At 39.0% G+C, this 16297-nt stretch overlaps 1 protein-coding gene across 8 annotated transcripts; it reads left to right on the plus strand.

Annotated features, from left to right (window-relative positions):
- Nucleotides 1-623: 623 nt before the first annotated feature.
- On the plus strand, nt 624-14998 carry LOC110373005 (mediator of DNA damage checkpoint protein 1). Of its 8 annotated transcripts, XR_007510839.2 has the most exons (12): nt 631-761; nt 4811-4866; nt 5219-6136; nt 8590-8667; nt 8999-9054; nt 9499-10608; nt 11374-11491; nt 11582-11748; nt 13899-14053; nt 14218-14281; nt 14373-14419; nt 14526-14998. XR_007510839.2 is itself a non-coding variant. In XM_049839424.2 (9 exons), exons 2-8 carry the CDS (start codon nt 4830-4832, stop codon nt 11704-11706), a joined length of 2442 nt encoding a protein of 813 aa, XP_049695381.2. In that variant the 5' UTR covers nt 631-761; nt 4811-4829; the 3' UTR covers nt 11707-11748; nt 13899-14998. The 8 variants fall into 8 exon arrangements, 2 of the variants coding, with proteins under 2 accessions (XP_021185763.3, XP_049695381.2); XR_007510838.2 differs by having other exon boundaries at nt 13899-14281; XR_007510836.2 differs by having other exon boundaries at nt 14373-14998.
- The last annotated feature ends 1299 nt before the right edge of the window (nt 14999-16297 follow it).

Here is a 16297-nt window from a genome sequence, read left to right on the forward strand (position 1 = left end):
AACAGAAAATCGACCAGCGTCATTTTCTAACTACTTAAGTAACACTTCAATTTGTTAAGCAGCGTTAGAAAGAAAACTTATTACAAAGATTAGGCAGTATATAGAGTTGATAATCCATATTTTTCATAGAACATTAAAAAAAATAGTATAGATAAATATACATATTACTTATATACTGCAGCTACCCAAACAACTATGTATGTGTTATATATGTTACGTCATGTCGCAGCCAACTATTTAAAATAGTCGTTTAATCAAATAGCTAGATGAACAATAACTGAACTATGCTAGACTTATTTATTTATTTTATTCAATAAATTTTTCAGACAGAAAGTAGTCAAGTAAAATACGCGTTACTAGAATTATTGAAGAGACAGAAATTGGCTAGAAATTAAGGTATATGAGATTTGCGCCGCCGGCGGCGTTATCAAAGTGTAGAGTTCAGGCAAAAGGCTAGGTGTTTGATTGAACAGTTATTTCAAAAAGTTGACTGCGACATATGCAAGTCGTCACCCACACATAGACACAGTGGGTGGTGATACGCCCCAAGCTAAAGCCAGGAAAATAGCGCATGCGTCAGACATTTACCCGGCTATGAGCGTCCCAAGAGCTATTCAGTCACCCTCGACCCAGCACACTGATCGGTTCTTTGCTAACAGTTGTGCGGGACCCAGCGAGTGATACTCTCTAGACTTAAACTCAGTGTTTCAAGAATACCCGGATACCCCAGCAGCGAGAGATGGCGGATCAAGACAAACCAAGTAACTATGGCTAATACATTTATTTTATTTCAGCGACGCCAGATTCCAGAGCAGCCTGCTGAATATTCGAAGTTTGCATCTTTAGTTAACTTCTGACTTTGATAGAGTTTTTCATAAATAAGTTTGTCAAGTTGCAGTCCGTTCTAGTTTTGTCTTCGAAAGAAAACTTACTTATTGGATTTTGTTTTAACCTTTAAAATTAAAGATGCAATACTTCTACGTCGTTTTTCGGGAGATGTATTTGTGTCGTTTGCAGCTTGCACGGACGGAGATACTTAGTTCAGAGAATCACCTCACGAGCCTTTTCTTAACTATGTTGGGATCGGCTACCAGTGTTTTACAAGGAGCTACTGCCTATCTGACCTCCTCAACCCAGTTACCCGAGCAACCCAATACTGGAAAACTTACTGACTTCTTACTACCAGTAACGACTACCAAGGATGTTAAATGACTAACGGGACCTACAGTTTAACGTGCCCTCCGAAACAAACACAGTCATTGGTGTCCAAGGTATATTGAAAAAGTACATACAAACTTAGAAAAGTTGCATTGGTACTTGCCTGACCTGTTATCGAACACTTATCACTCACACACTCAGACTTGAGAGCTTGGTTTTACCCAGAAGGCCACCACGACTTCGACACCACAAAAATTCATTTTTTAACATACATCGGTTCGAGCTAGTTAAGCAACAGGTTCAATTCTAAGTAGACAGTAGGATTTACTCGACTTCAGAGGGTTCGAATTTTATGACAAAGAGTTCGAAGAGTTTCTTTATCTTACACCGTATATAATACGGGCCCTATTTGGTTAGAGTACTACGAAGTATTTGTAGTAAATACGGTACTGTAGCGCATACGTAGGGACCGGAAAACTACTTTAGTTAGGCTCGATGATAGAACTGTCAATTTCTTATAAAAAAAAGACTTATTGACCAATTGTAAGAAAATAATTTATTTTTTTATCCGACCAACATTAACTTAAATTATTGTTATTAAAACTCTACCAATAGTTACAAAAATTACCTTGAGGATTTTTCTGAATCGAGTTATTCATGATGAATGGCTCTAAAATAAAAAAGATTAAAGCAAAATACTGCATCTTTGACAAAATTGGATAAATCAATGTCAATCTATCTTAAACTTTTCAATAACTTCGCCCGTTAAATACTACACTTGTTCTAACTTTAAAATGGCTATACCCAAAAAAAAAAGAAAAGCAAAAAAGTAAGACATCCATTATTCCATCCCTATAAACCTACAATTATAATATTAAAAGGATGGTTTGTACCTTTGTTCGTGAGTCCGACTCACATTTGGAGGGGTTTTTCTTATTATGGGTTAACTTACCAATACTTACTGCTAGTACTGACCTATGTATGTCTGTCAAACACTATAACGGGCTTGGCAGTTCAGGAAGGAAAGTTGTCTTTGGCTTGACAACTTCTCCAGTCAACAATTTAAATAAATATTTCAATAACAGCTTGTAAAAATAATGGACAATCCTTTCTATTCCCATTACTACTTAAAGTATATTTTTTTTTTACACTTTATTTAATATTTAATTTGAAGTTTATTTACACAGATATTTACAATACATATTTACAATAAAAATCAAAAACTATCCTAGTAAAACAAACAACTAAAAAGCGTCAAAAAATTCGTCCCCATCGCTGTCAACTGGGAGCGTGCCCAAGAGGCTGGCAGCATTACCTCGTTGGATCGCCATGCTGATTCTTTGTCCGAGGTAATAGCCAGCCTTCTGGTCACGAGAAGCGTCAACCAGCTTAAAGTAACCATTTACTTAAAGTAAATAAAATAAAAGTAAGGGTCTGGAAATTCTAATTTTCAGTGTAATTTTTTTTAAACCTAAGGATTGATTTCGAAGTTAAATTTTCCGGTGATTTCTACATACCAAAGGCATCAGATTATTATAAAATGTAAAAGTAAGAAATCCAATGTACCACAGATCCTCATATATTGGAAGCACTATCAAAGATAAATGTCGTTTTGTAAATTCCACTCAGATGGGACCTACATATCTTTGATGATTTTTAACTCATCAAAATAGGAACCACTCAGAAAAACATCAAAATCTAAATGGAGTGATTTTCTAATTTAGAAAGAACTCAGAGATTTATAGTTCAATTAGCGTAGGGAAAATTGAAACGGAATCGTAAAAATGTAAACCATATTTCGGGAAACATGAAAATCGGAATTAAAAAATGATGTAGTATCAACTAATACGTTTTGTACAAATTATTATTAGAGACAGCCTATTTGGCATGCATCATTCAGAATTTTAGATGTATTCGGTTGGACTCGAAGCCGACCCCAGTTTGGTCGGGAAAAGTCTAGACAGCAAACAATCATGGGATGAAAATATCTTACGACTAAACTTAACGACTATGATCTTTTATGAATAACCCAGTACTCACAAGTTCTTTGTCTAATGTAGACTATCTACAGTCATTGTTAGAAAATACTACATGGCCGGTCAAGGGATGAAATATACAAATTATATAAACCTACCCTTTTTGACAGGAGAGCTAAACATGAGACATTCAATGGCAAAAAGAGTTCAGGCATGTTTCTTGGATAGCTTACATACAATGGTATGTGAACAAAGACGTAGACTTTTCTAAAAAGTAAACCGCGGAATTTTTGTGAGTGTAGGTCTTTATATCGAAATAAATAGGTAAACACTTAATAGGCTTATACTTAATTCTCATTAGGGCCCCCGGCACAAATAATAGGGCCGACTTTTTGTAAGACGTTCTTACTAGGATTTTCTGACCCACTTATTGTAGGACGTGCGCGTTTCACTATTGGTATCAGTGTGTTCTAATTTTCTTCCACAAAAATCGGTCACCACTTATCGGACGAAGGCCGGCAGGCTGTTGCGCACTGCAAGCCGATTTGTGCAGCTGCGCTTACGACTCTGCGCAATAGCTACGTTGCCACAGGTGCACCGCAGTCGTCCAAAATCGATGGTGTAGAAAGGATGTGCCGTGCTATCTTATACCACGCTGTTGTTAGTCCATCCAAAAATATACAGAGAGAGGATGTAAACGCGATGTTACGCTAAATCGCTTGTAAATATTCGTCAAATTCATCATCCGAGCAGTGCTAGCTAACTATCCACAGTTTTGAATCTTTAGGGGCCCGATTCTCCTAATTTTACCTAAGCGACATACGATTCACATTCGACTGAGATCCAATCCCGACTCAATTTTACGATTGAAGCGTATGTGGCATTCCGCTATTTTTTCTTTGAAATTAACGTTTTTATCCTTTTCTGTCATTCAATAATGAATCATTTTGTCTGCAAATGACTTACGATTGCAATATGATTGTAGAGCAAACTACCGTATAAAATCACTAAAATAGCAGACCAATCGCAAACTCATCGAATGTCGTTGGAATACGATTGGTCTTATATTAGTAGCAGAATGCCCGCTATAGTTAAAACTGCTATTGCGATCATATTGCGATACAATTTCTATTCGATTCTAACATTATTAACTTAGGAGAATCGGGACCCAAGCTGAGCTGGATCGTAATAGTAAATATTAGATATTAAGACAAAGGGCTGGTTAAATTTTATTTCTACAAATACTTTACATTCAGGTTTAACATATTTTTTTAAAAAACAGGTGCGCACGCGCCACATGTGTAGTGAATAGGTCTTCGGTTACTACGCGATTAAGTGCACATAGCAAATAATGCCTTCTATTTAATCAAATGTAGATGGATTGAAATGATTGTTCTTGATACAATGTTTTAATGACTCCTTAAAAATCCTAAAGTTTCTGGTAATTGGCTTGGCTTACACCTCATTTACATATATCATTTTAAGGAATTTTAGTTTAGGACGAAAATTTCAGTCATAACTAAAGCGCAATTTATGTTCAATCTGGCGAGCTTTAGCGACTGCCTTTTCCCACAAAGCTATGCGATAGTTATCTTACAGTAAATGTATTCCGCTGGCAGCAATAGCAATTCTAATGCGAAAATTTCAATAATACACGAATATTAATTTGTACACAGAAAATGACTTAATACGGAAATGTGGTCACATGGTCATACACCCGGTCGAAATAATGGTAAATATTTCATTATTTTCTGTTCAAATATTACCTACTGCTCGGTGATTTTGTAGAAAAAAACTAAGTTTCCAAGAAAAAAAGTACCAACACTGCCGCTTCACAGGCGGTACTTTGTAGGCAACCAATCTTGGGTTTGTAAAAGACAAGTAGAGTAATTTAGATATTGATCATTCTTCTTGGGGCACAGCACAGCGATTTGCATTCTTAGAATTCAAAACCGTAAACTGCTTACATTACCTATATTAAATTAACAAAAAATTATTATTTTAACATACGTCTTCTCCATATTTTGTATTAAAGGTACTCCTGGCCCACTCAATTGGTTCCATTAAAGTTTTTTTCTAAACAGGTGGCAGTCCTTCAAGCCACGAACAACCCAGCTCCCCAGAGCCGCAGGAAGTGCAGCAAGTCCCGGCTGAACAGGTGGAGGGCCCCTGCTCACCATACTCTGACGATGACGTTCTGATCGTGGAAGAAGTCCCTTTTACTTTCACTGAAGAACAGCTAAAGGAAGCACTAGACTCGGTAAAGTCCATCATTGCACGAGAAGAAGCAGATTCAACCGGTGAACAGTACTTGAATGTTGAGGATATTGACCAAGATGATGAAGATAATATGCCACGTCTGCGGTGGGAGGACGACGATTATCTATCAGGGCCATCGGCCGCAAAAGTTCGTCGTCTTGATCTGGCCAGCATTAAAGTACAATTGCCGGCCGATAGATATGGGCCCTTGACATGCTTGGTAGAATCAGATCCAAGGTGCGGAGGCGCCACAAAACAATCGCCCCCTATTGATGTAGAGGAAATTAAAACTCCAAACGTAAGCTGCCTCTGGGATCAACTGCCAAGAAGCGTCACCGATAACTTCCCAATACTTGAGCCTGAACGCGCGAGAATTTTAAGCGCTAATGCCTCATTGATCAGTGAAGCTTTCGCTAGCGCTGCACAACCCGGCCCATCAACATCTAGGGACCCAATAATTGGGCCTGAGATCATCAATATTCCCCGATCAGCACCCAGCACCAGCTCGTGGGCTGATGACGTGAATGACCCTCAACCTGGACCATCAAGTGCTAGCACTGCGTGGTACGAGTCAGAGTATATTGGACTGAGTCGCCCGGGACCGTCTTACATTAGCGGTCAATGGACCCATCCAACCTTGGCGGATGAGACTACCATACCATATACTCCCAGCGGCTCCCCAATTGTAGGCACTGCGGGTTCAGCCTTTCCTGATTATCAAACAACGCGTCGTTCTCGCCCAGGTAAGGATAAACTAAAAGATAATACCGAATTGATGATCTCTTAGTAGTCTCAAAAACTTTTGATGAACTTTTTTGCATTCAAGTCTTAAGCGACAAGCAATCGATATTTAATTGAGACTCAATCACGACTCGTTTAAGATTGAAACATAGGGCACATTCCGCAACTTAAATGTAAACTCCGGTGAATAAAAGAGGGGTCCTCCCTTTATGGCAGAACTTTGTATGTCATAATCTTATTTTGCATACCAACAGTCGTGTGAACAGAGTAGAAAATCGTGTGTCATACACTCATTTAGCATACATTAAAAACCGGCCAAGTGCGAGTCGGACTCGTGCACGAAGGGTTCCGTAAATTACAGTTAAATCAACCTATCTCAAAAACTATAAGAGATACTTTGATCAAACCAAAAATCGTTGAAAGAGTTAATTAGCATGCATCACCTCTATTTTTTTTAGAATTTTATACCCCGTAGTTATAAAAATAGAGGGGGGGGACATACTTTTTACGACTTTGAGAGCTGATATCTCAAAAACCGTTCACTTTAAGAAAAATGTTTTTTAGAAAACTTTATATCATTTTAAAAGACCTTTCCATTGATACCCCACACGGGTATGTACATCGAAAAAAAAAATTTCATCCCTCAGTTACATGTATGGGGGGCCCCACCCCCAATTCTTTTTTTTACTATTTAGTGTCATATTTTTGTAGCGGTTCATACAACACATATTCCCATCAAATTTCATCACTGTAGTACTTATAGTTTCCGAGTAAATCGGCTGTGACAGACGGACAGACGGACAGACGGACAGACGGACATGACGAAACTATAAGGGTTCCGTTTTTGCCATTTTGGCTACGGAACCCTAAAAACGCATAATTTTGGCAAGCAGAATCATCTTTAGGCATAAATTTCATATTCATAATACTTAAATAGTAGAAACATCATTTCGTAGAAAGTTGCCAGTCAGAATCATCTTTTGGCATAGTTTTGGAATTTTTATTTTCCTGTAAGAAGCATGCAAACAAGCCTGAAGCATGGAAGCATGCAAACAGGCATGCAGCATGTAAGCAGGCATGCAACATGGAAGTAAGCATGCAACATGCAGCAAGCATGGCTTCTGTCACGTTTTGAATTGCACTGTAGGGGTAGGGCAAACAAGACTACGTGGAGTCGGTTTTGCAGCGATTCGTTTTTCGTTACTAGCTTAAATTTTTAATACAATGTTTTTTTAATTGAAGGTTATGTAAATGGCAATTTGCTAAATAAATTTAATCTAAATAAAATTCTACCATCCTCATAGTACGCCAAATGAGATTATATCAAATAATAGTTTCTCAAAATATACATTATGCTAACTAAACGAAATAATTCGAAACTCTAACTATGCCAAAAGCAATTATGCGAAATAAAATTCTGCCATCTTAAAAGTATGCAACTGTAAATTCTGGCATATAAATATTCGGTGAAACAATAATAAAATTATGCTAAATATTTTTTATGCCTTAAATTCCTCTTTCTTCACTTTTATTTTGATATTATTTACATACAATTTACAATACATATTTACAATAAAAATCAAAAACTATCCTAGTAAAACAAACAACTAAAAAGCGTCAAAAAATTCGTCCCCATCGCTGTCAACTGGGAGCGTGCCCAAGAGGCTGGCAGCATTACCTCGTTGGATCGCCATGCTGATTCTTTGTCCGAGGTAATAGCCAGCCTTCTGGTCACGAGAAGCGTCAACCAGCCGCCTAGAAAGATCTTTAAATAGAATGTGGGCATTCGGACCCCACGACCCGAGGGTTTCAACCCCAAACGGTTCGAAAATATAGTTTCCGACAAGGCCACTATATTTCCGCCGCTTGAGGTTCTCCGCAGCCGCAGCGGCAGCAGCAGCACAGCACGCAGAACTTGGAAGGTGTGATGGCGCAAGAGTATCGACACAGGTTGCGTCCCATACTAAAGGCCTACCCATCTTCCAAGGGAATAACGACATGCCGTCTGGTCTCTTACCGTCGTCGCGTGCCAGGCCGTTTGGTTCTAATACAGCTGGTACCCCGACGGCAACAAGAGCTCGACGGATAATGTCATTTATGTTTGCATGCCGCGCAATACGGCCCGCACTGCGGCTGCATGACAGGCCGTGGTGTCCGAGGCTGGTGACAGCCTCACCACAGTGGCAGCGATGAGGGGAGCAGCACGGTGCTCCTATACGTAAACAAGTAATGCCTTAAAAACATTCGTTGAAAAAAAATATGCGAAGTGTGTTATGCCAAATAAAATTCTGCCAGATAGAAGGTACCCATAAAAGAGCTAGTCTTTTGACTGAACGCTATGCAAATCACACGTCTATAAGTCTTTCAGCCGACTTGTAGACGGCAACGTTCAACATGTCTGTATTGTATTTATTGTTGATTGTATTAAGAATAAATATGTTTTTTTGTTATTTAGCTGGCCAGCACACACTCTTAGGGGAGATAGCCGAGGCAAATGAATTGCATTCCAGGCTACGATACCTCGATAGACAAGGTAAGTGTTGCCGAATCTTTTATCGCTAATTCCGCTCATTTATTTATCTGTTATACCAAGTAGCCCAGGGCACTTTTAGGCTTGAATTACCCGTTTCATTAAAGGTAATTTAAAATAATAGGATTTGATCAATAATAAAAAAATACGAGTAGGTTTGTGCTTGGAATAGTTTTTGTCCCGTGCGAAATTTCATCGACATTCTTGGGTCAAAATCGACCTGGGCACTGGGCAGTGTCCGTCGACCCTTACTTTGAGGATTATCGCATAGGTATACTCGTCACGTGACAAGATTCATATACTAGATCTCTTTCTTATCTTAATTTACTTACAGCTCAAGCCCAAAGTCAACGAGTGGCTCAACTGACGGCGCAAGGCGCATTTGGCTACGTAAGTACACTTTCAATGCATTCACTGTTCTATTGTTTTGACTTAGACTTCGTTGTCCGTTGTCTGTTGTTACCCAATTGTACCTAATGAATGGTTATAGAAGATTTTTTACAGACGATATGTTTCTGTGACCGATTTTACAATAAGCACGGGAAACTGGTATAAGCCTGGTAATCTGGTATAATGAAAATAAAAAAAGCTAAGAAGAAAAAAATAATTTATTTTTTCTCGTTTTAACTAGATGCTAGTTACTGCCGTTAGTAAAAAATATTTATAGAATATGTATTGGGTAACACTTAGCTACATTTAACTACAACAATTGCTTATAAAACGGCTAAAACTTGCCTTTATTGTTTAGGAGTCCCCAAAAATACTTTACATTTCAAGTCATGAAACTAATAGTGTTACTTACCGTCAGTTCTAATCAAATCTATTCTATTGCAGAATGTCCGTGACGATGGCTCGGAAGCTCTGCGCAGGGCTCGTTTCGCCCAGGGGAGAGACGGAGGCACCGGCATGGATACTCCGTATCCACCTATATCACCTAAATTATTAAGTGAAACTACCTTTTCGGACATTCCTTCCTTCCCCCAACAGTCCCTTTACTACGACGTTCCTTTTATCCCCACTGAACCTGAGGAACAACGACCGTTGGATCTAACAAATCCTCAACGGCAGATCCCGGAGCTTATTCCCATTTCGACTCCGCAACGTTCTCCAGTGGGACACTGCTCTCGTCAGTCTCAGTACACTGCGTCGCGCACAACGCCCCGGCCGGCGCACCGCCCCGCTCTCCTGCCCACCTCGCGCGTCATGCCGGTCACAGCACTGAGCGGCATACCCCGCACTCATACCGTTACGGCATCGTCCGACATTTTCATTTACACCGAGCCCCCCAGGCGCCTGACTCCACCAGAGACGCGCCAGTGGACTTCAAGCCAGCCACAACAATATCAACCTGAAATCTCATTAGAACAATACGCCAGCTGCTCTGAACACCTCTTGGTTCCTCGACAGCCGGAACCGGAGCCGGAACCGGAATTGGAACCGGAACCGGAACCAGAACCAGAGCCAGAGCCAGAGCCAGAGCCAGAGCCAGAGCCAGAGCCAGAACCGGAACCCGAACCGGAACCGGAACCCGAACCGGAACCGGAACCGGAAACTCAACCGCAACCGCAATCTAAATCACAGCCACGTTCTCGAATAAACCCAATGTTAGATCCTCTTCCAGAACATCTTCTATACATAGAATGGCCTACCCCAGAAGACCAACCGATTGTCCGGTCACAACCGCGTCATGTACCTCAGGTAGAACCCTCACTGCACGTTCCTTGGTTCACCCCAACTACTTCTGCTTCTGGGGAATCATCGAACTGGAGTGGTGGAGTCCAATCGGCAATAATTACTACGACGGCTCCCTCTGAGCCCGCTCCTCCTCGTCCCGAAGCATCAGCGATCTACGACGTCATTACCATTTCGCCCGTGCCTTCCCCATCCATTATCGTGACGGTGCCTCCCGACTCTTCGCCTCCTCGGTCCACACCTCCGCCAGAGGTGAGTAACGAATATGTTCATAGCTAAACTGTAATGATAACTAAAAAATTAAAATGTAGATAAATAAATAACAAAACTTTTCTTTGCATCTAAAGCAACCTATTCGAGTCATGGCTTTCGAGAATCGACTTTGTATACTTAAAAGCGAATTTTCATAATCGTGTATACGGTACACGTACATAGGCATGTATGTGTGTTATTCTGCCAAGAAAAAACGATCGAATGGATTTTGATCGGCAGTAATACAACTTACCTAATATGTGCATCAGAATAACATAAACGCTACTTTTGTTCTGTGTGTATACTTATGAAGAAGTTCCTCTGGGACGAGGTCGAAGCTGCGTGGAACAGTACCTAATATATAATTTAATTTTTAAAGGTGTCGCCTTAGTGGCATCGAAGCACGCGTAGTGTCGTTAACGATGGCACTACGCGGTGGGCTAGCCAGCAGCGCAGCGCGTATGGACAAAGCTGGGGCAGAAACCCATACTTTGTAAGTGATAGAAATTCATTAAAAATAAAATTAATTCATGATTTATTATATAAGAAAGTATGTGGTACTGTTCTACACACAACATAGCCTATTGACCAACACAACTTGAGAACATAGCCTATTGACTCTAACCAAACATATGTTCTGAAAAGTACGCGTCACCGGTCGCCACAGCACAAGCCATGCGCAATGTATGACAGACAGAATCACAAAGATACATCAAAAACATAGTCACTCGTGTAACGTGTGGTTTTACCGAATATTTTGTGCAGTTGGGAGCCGTTTGGTTGGCACGCGACAGCCGGCACGTTTCAGCAAGCTACATCGTGTGCAGCCGCTTTGAAAATTTGTGCAGTCAGTCAGCCTGCACCATGAGGAATGTAATTCCACGTGAGTTGAACGAAATTCTATTGTACGTCAGAATTTTGGTGGTTCGTTACTTGTGTATACGTAACTTAGAATAAATGACTGATTATACAGGACTTGGTGCAACACTGGGCTGCGCAGGAGTGGCGGCTCTAGCGAGTAGTTTGTTGAAGAAGCACTCGTATGGCGGGAGCAAAACTAGAGGCGCCCGCATGTATATATCAACGTTTTTTGTATGACAAATCGTCCACAACGATATACTGGGTCCTTACAAACTTGGGGTAAAGTTTCACTTTTTTTATTTATTAGAAACTGATGTTTTGTACATAGATATTTGTTATTATAACTATTAATATTATTGTGCAGGTGGCTTGGCCTGGCTTAAAATCAGCTATTTCAATGATAGTTCAAGGTAATGTATTTGAAATGTCTGCATATTGTGTTGATTTCACTGATATTTCATTAACTGTAAAGACATTTTTTGTGTAGCTGACCTGGCCAGGCCACCCGAATGGATTTCAACTAATAAGATACTGAATTATTTATTACAAGCCGTTTTCCCGCGGTTTCACCCGCGTCCCGTGGTAACTACTGCCCGTACCGGGATAAAATATAGCCTATGTTACTCATGGATAATGTAGCTTTCGAATGGTGAAAGAATTTTTTAAAACGGTCCAGTAGTTTTTGAGCCCATTCATTACAACCAAACAAACAAAGTTTTCCTCTTTATAATATTAGTATAGATTAGTATTTTTTTAGGCTTTCCACAAAACACACATCGTTTTGACTCTTTTTGTTTACTCATGTTTTATGTTTTTTTTTGGCCTTTTGAAAAGAACTGGTGGTCATCGGCGTAAATTTGATTTCACCAGAATAAGCAATTTAATTTGGTTGCTGGTTTTGCCCAATTTAGTTTTTTTTTTCGATTAGCTGGTTAGTTACTCGCGTATCATCTCCCGAGCCTTTTCCGAACTATGTAGTGCTTTATAAGGAGTGACCTACCTGACCTTCTCAACCCAGTTAGGTAGGTACCCGGGCAACCCGATACCCCTTGGTTAGATTGGTGTCAGACTTACTAGCTTCTGACTACTCGTAAAGACTGTCAAGGATGTTCAATGACAGCCGGGACCTACAGTTAAACGTGCCATCCGAAACAGAGTCATTGCTGTCTAAGATATGCTTAGAAAGTACATACAAACTTTTTTTTTTTTACAAACTAAACATTCAAATTAATAACAGACAAGTGGACATAAATGAATGTAGAAACAAAAAGGGGGGAAAAAGTCTATTTTAATAAGGTATTAAGTGATCAGGTCTCTAAGTTTCGATTTTACTGAGGCTACAGAACCAGTAAATATCTAATTCACTACGAAAGCAATTTGCAATAGAGAACATGCGACATAATGGTGAAAAATGACCTACGTTAGTGCGAGTATGAGGTGGAATAAAAGTCTTGCGATTGATTAAACGGCTGCTGCTACGTGGGACACTAAAATTAACTTTCTGTAGAAGCTCGGGAGAATCTAATGAACCATTTATTAATTTGTACAAAAACAGGAAATCTAAGGTTTTTCTACGTGCGCTTAAAGATTGCATTTTATAATGACTTAACCTAGAATGGTAGGAATTTAAAACATTACACTTCTTATCCGAATAGCACAGGTGATACAAAAATCTTTTTTGTACCCGCTCTATTCTATCAGAGTGTATCTGGTAAAAAGGACTCCAAACTGAACTACAATATTCTAGAATGCTTCGAATGATACTGTTGTATATGGAAATAGTCAACATCGGTTCTTTGAAAATTTTCATTTCTCGAACAATAAAACCTGAAAGTTTCAATGCCCTAATAATAAGATCATAGTGATTTCTAAAGTGTAAACCGCTATCCAATAGAACACCCAGGTCCCTAATAGTATCAACCTCAAGGAGTGGTGTGTCATTTATAGTAACAAGTTACAGATTTGTTCCTTTTTCGGCTAAATTTGATTACATAACATTTATTTTGGTTTAATAACATATTGTTTTGAGCACACCAGCTATATATGTTATTTAAATCTAGCTGAAGTTGATCGAGATCCGAATCACTGTTAATAGTACGATATATCTTTAAATCATCAGCAAAAAGTCATCAGCAACTTAGAAAAGTTGTATTGGTATTTGCCTGACCTGGAATCGAACCCACGCACTCATACTTGAGTGTTTGTTTATTTACCCACTAGGCCACCATGACTTGCCTGTGGGGGACTAGACGCCATGGATTCCCAGACCCCTCTATTCAGGCGAGGTCGGAGTGCCGCTGGGCCTTTTTTAGTGGGTAGACCGGGAATGATTGTTCCGGGGAGGAAACAGTCATTGCTGTCTAAGATAATGCTTAGAAAGTACATACAAACTTGCGAACATAATTTAGAATAACTGACTAATTATACAGGAGTCGGCGCAACAAAGGACTGCACAAGAGCGGCGGCTCCAGCGAGTAAGTACTCGTATGGCGGGAAAAAGAACAGAGGCACCAAGCACAGATACTTCAAAATTTTATTATGTCAAATCGTCCACAACGATATGCTACGTCCTTACAAACTTGGGGTAACGTTTCACTTTTTTGTTGTTTTTTGTTTCTTTGTTTTACTAGAATAGTTTTTTATATGTACCTCTAAAAGTGTTAATATCTTTGTAAATAAAATTAGAAACATGTCATATTATATGGAACTATCGTCTAATAACAGTTAATATGTGTGTTTATTGTGTAGGTGGCTTGGCCTGGCGAAATTTATCAGGTATTTTAACTTAATCATACTCCAATGATTCTTCAAGGTAAGAAGTATGTATGTGTATTTGAAATGACATCTGCATATTGAGCTGATTTCACTGATATTTCATTTACCGTAAATATATTTTTGTGTAGCTGACCTGGCCTGGCCACCCGAACGGATATTTCAACTAGATAATAAGGTACTTAATTATTTATTATTACATAAGTCCATTTTTGGGAGTTCCACAAAAACACAGATAGTTTCGACTGTTTTCATATTCTCATGTATTGATGTATTTTTGACAGCTACTGGAACAGGAGAGAGAAAGGGAAAGACTGACCGCGAGTTACTTCTTGTGTCACAATTTGCTTTTGCCGTTGAAGCACTCGTGTTACAATAGCAAAAGCGAGAGGTGCCCATAAAAACGCTTTATAAAATTTAATGAACTACTGATTAATAATGTACATAGTTATTGAGGTTAATTTTAATTTTGTTTACAAACTGACCATGTCCTGCAGATGAAGAGCACCGCATTCTGCAAATGACACTGTTTATAATTTTATTGCTGCTGAATCATCTACATCAAAAGTTTTAAGAACAACATTGTCATAGCCATTATATTCATAGAACAGAGAAAACGGTTTTTCTCTGTTCTTTGATTGTGCTAATGACAGCATCCGTAATTAAGATTTTTCAGCGAGTATTCAAATTGAATATTTTAACTAAAATCATAAACAGTTTGGTCGATAGTACAAATTAGATAAATAAGTAGAATTTACTCTAGTTAACTCTAGTGTCTAATGTAGTTTATTTATAATGTATAGATACTTGTCTACCTTAAATAAATCGTACGGTCCTTCCTGTAGATATTTAGAACTCCTGTAATATGATCGAAAAGTTTAAGTGTAAGATATAAATTGTTAGGGTAAGTATGCATTTTAGAGTGTATGGGCTATTTAAAGGTAACTATAACAAATGTAAGTTTCACTTTTATTCTTATTTTTATTCTAGTTTGTAGGTAAGTTGTAGGGAATAATTTACTTTGTAAATATAGTATTAGAAGTAAAATTCTGTAAAATAGTACGTTTGTACCTCTATATAAATGTATTGCAATAACGTATGTTCGTAAATAGAAACATAAATGTAAGTATAATAAAATATTCAAAGTTGAGAGTAAGTAAGGTGTAAATGTCAGTTTAATTATAAATGTGTATAATAAACGAATTAAAGTAAAAACTATGTTATTTTATTGCAATAATGAACCTGCTGCTATAGAGCGACTCTGATAAGCCGCTGTCCAGAATACCTATCACAAAACTCACAAAATTGAGGCAGTTGTATCTGTCTCTTCGTTCAATTTTATCTCAGAAAGAAAAGCAAATACAAGATTAAAAAAACTTTTCCTTCATACAAAATCTTTCATGTTTAACTCAGTTTTTACTCAGTTTCAGTTTTACTCAGTTTCAGTTCCACTGAAGTTTAGATGTACCTAAAGAAAGAAATATTCCAGGTCTTTTCATTTCACATTACCCCTGACTGGCAGTATTAACTGGCAGTTACTAAAGTAGCACCACTTAGAAACCTCAAGTAATTACATACCGGATACGGGGGCGAACATAGGAGAGCTCATTAGGGAGAACTAAGGAAAGTAATGATGATTTCCTTCTAGCCGATCATCAGCTACGGCGGCTATTCTCATGTAAGCAGATTAGCTAACTGCGACAAGCATTTGCGCAGACGCAGGTGCTCTCACTATTCCTTTACTCTCATAGCCCGATGGGACGACAATCCGACAAGACCGGAAAGAGATCAGGCGCAAGACCAAGATATATGTACGTGCTCTCAGACGAGCGAGTGTATCAATCACCAACTTCCAGGCTCCGGGCTGCTTTATTTACAAAGCTATTTCGGACCGACTCGGGAATCGAACCCGAAACCCTGTGCTCAGCAGCGGCTTGCGACAGCTAGACCAAAGACGCAGTTGGAAGTTTCAGGAAGCAAGTACGTAAGGAGTAACAAAAGGGTTGCATATAACGGAGTGCATGAAGGCGTTCGCAGGAGAGTAGGTATAAAACGG

The sequence above is a fragment of the Helicoverpa armigera genome, chromosome 1 (assembly GCF_030705265.1).
Source record: "Helicoverpa armigera isolate CAAS_96S chromosome 1, ASM3070526v1, whole genome shotgun sequence".
NCBI classification, from domain to species: domain Eukaryota; kingdom Metazoa; phylum Arthropoda; class Insecta; order Lepidoptera; family Noctuidae; genus Helicoverpa; species Helicoverpa armigera.

Coding starts and splice junctions, on each gene's coding strand:
- LOC110373005 (XM_049839424.2), top strand. CDS start 4,830: ATGTGGTCACATGGTCATACACCCGGTCGAAATAATG. Junction 8,668..8,998: donor ACGATACCTCGATAGACAAG/GTAAGTGTTGCC, acceptor ATTTACTTACAG/CTCAAGCCCAAAGTCAACGA. Junction 10,609..11,373: donor GGTCCACACCTCCGCCAGAG/GTGAGTAACGAA, acceptor TATTTTGTGCAG/TTGGGAGCCGTTTGGTTGGC.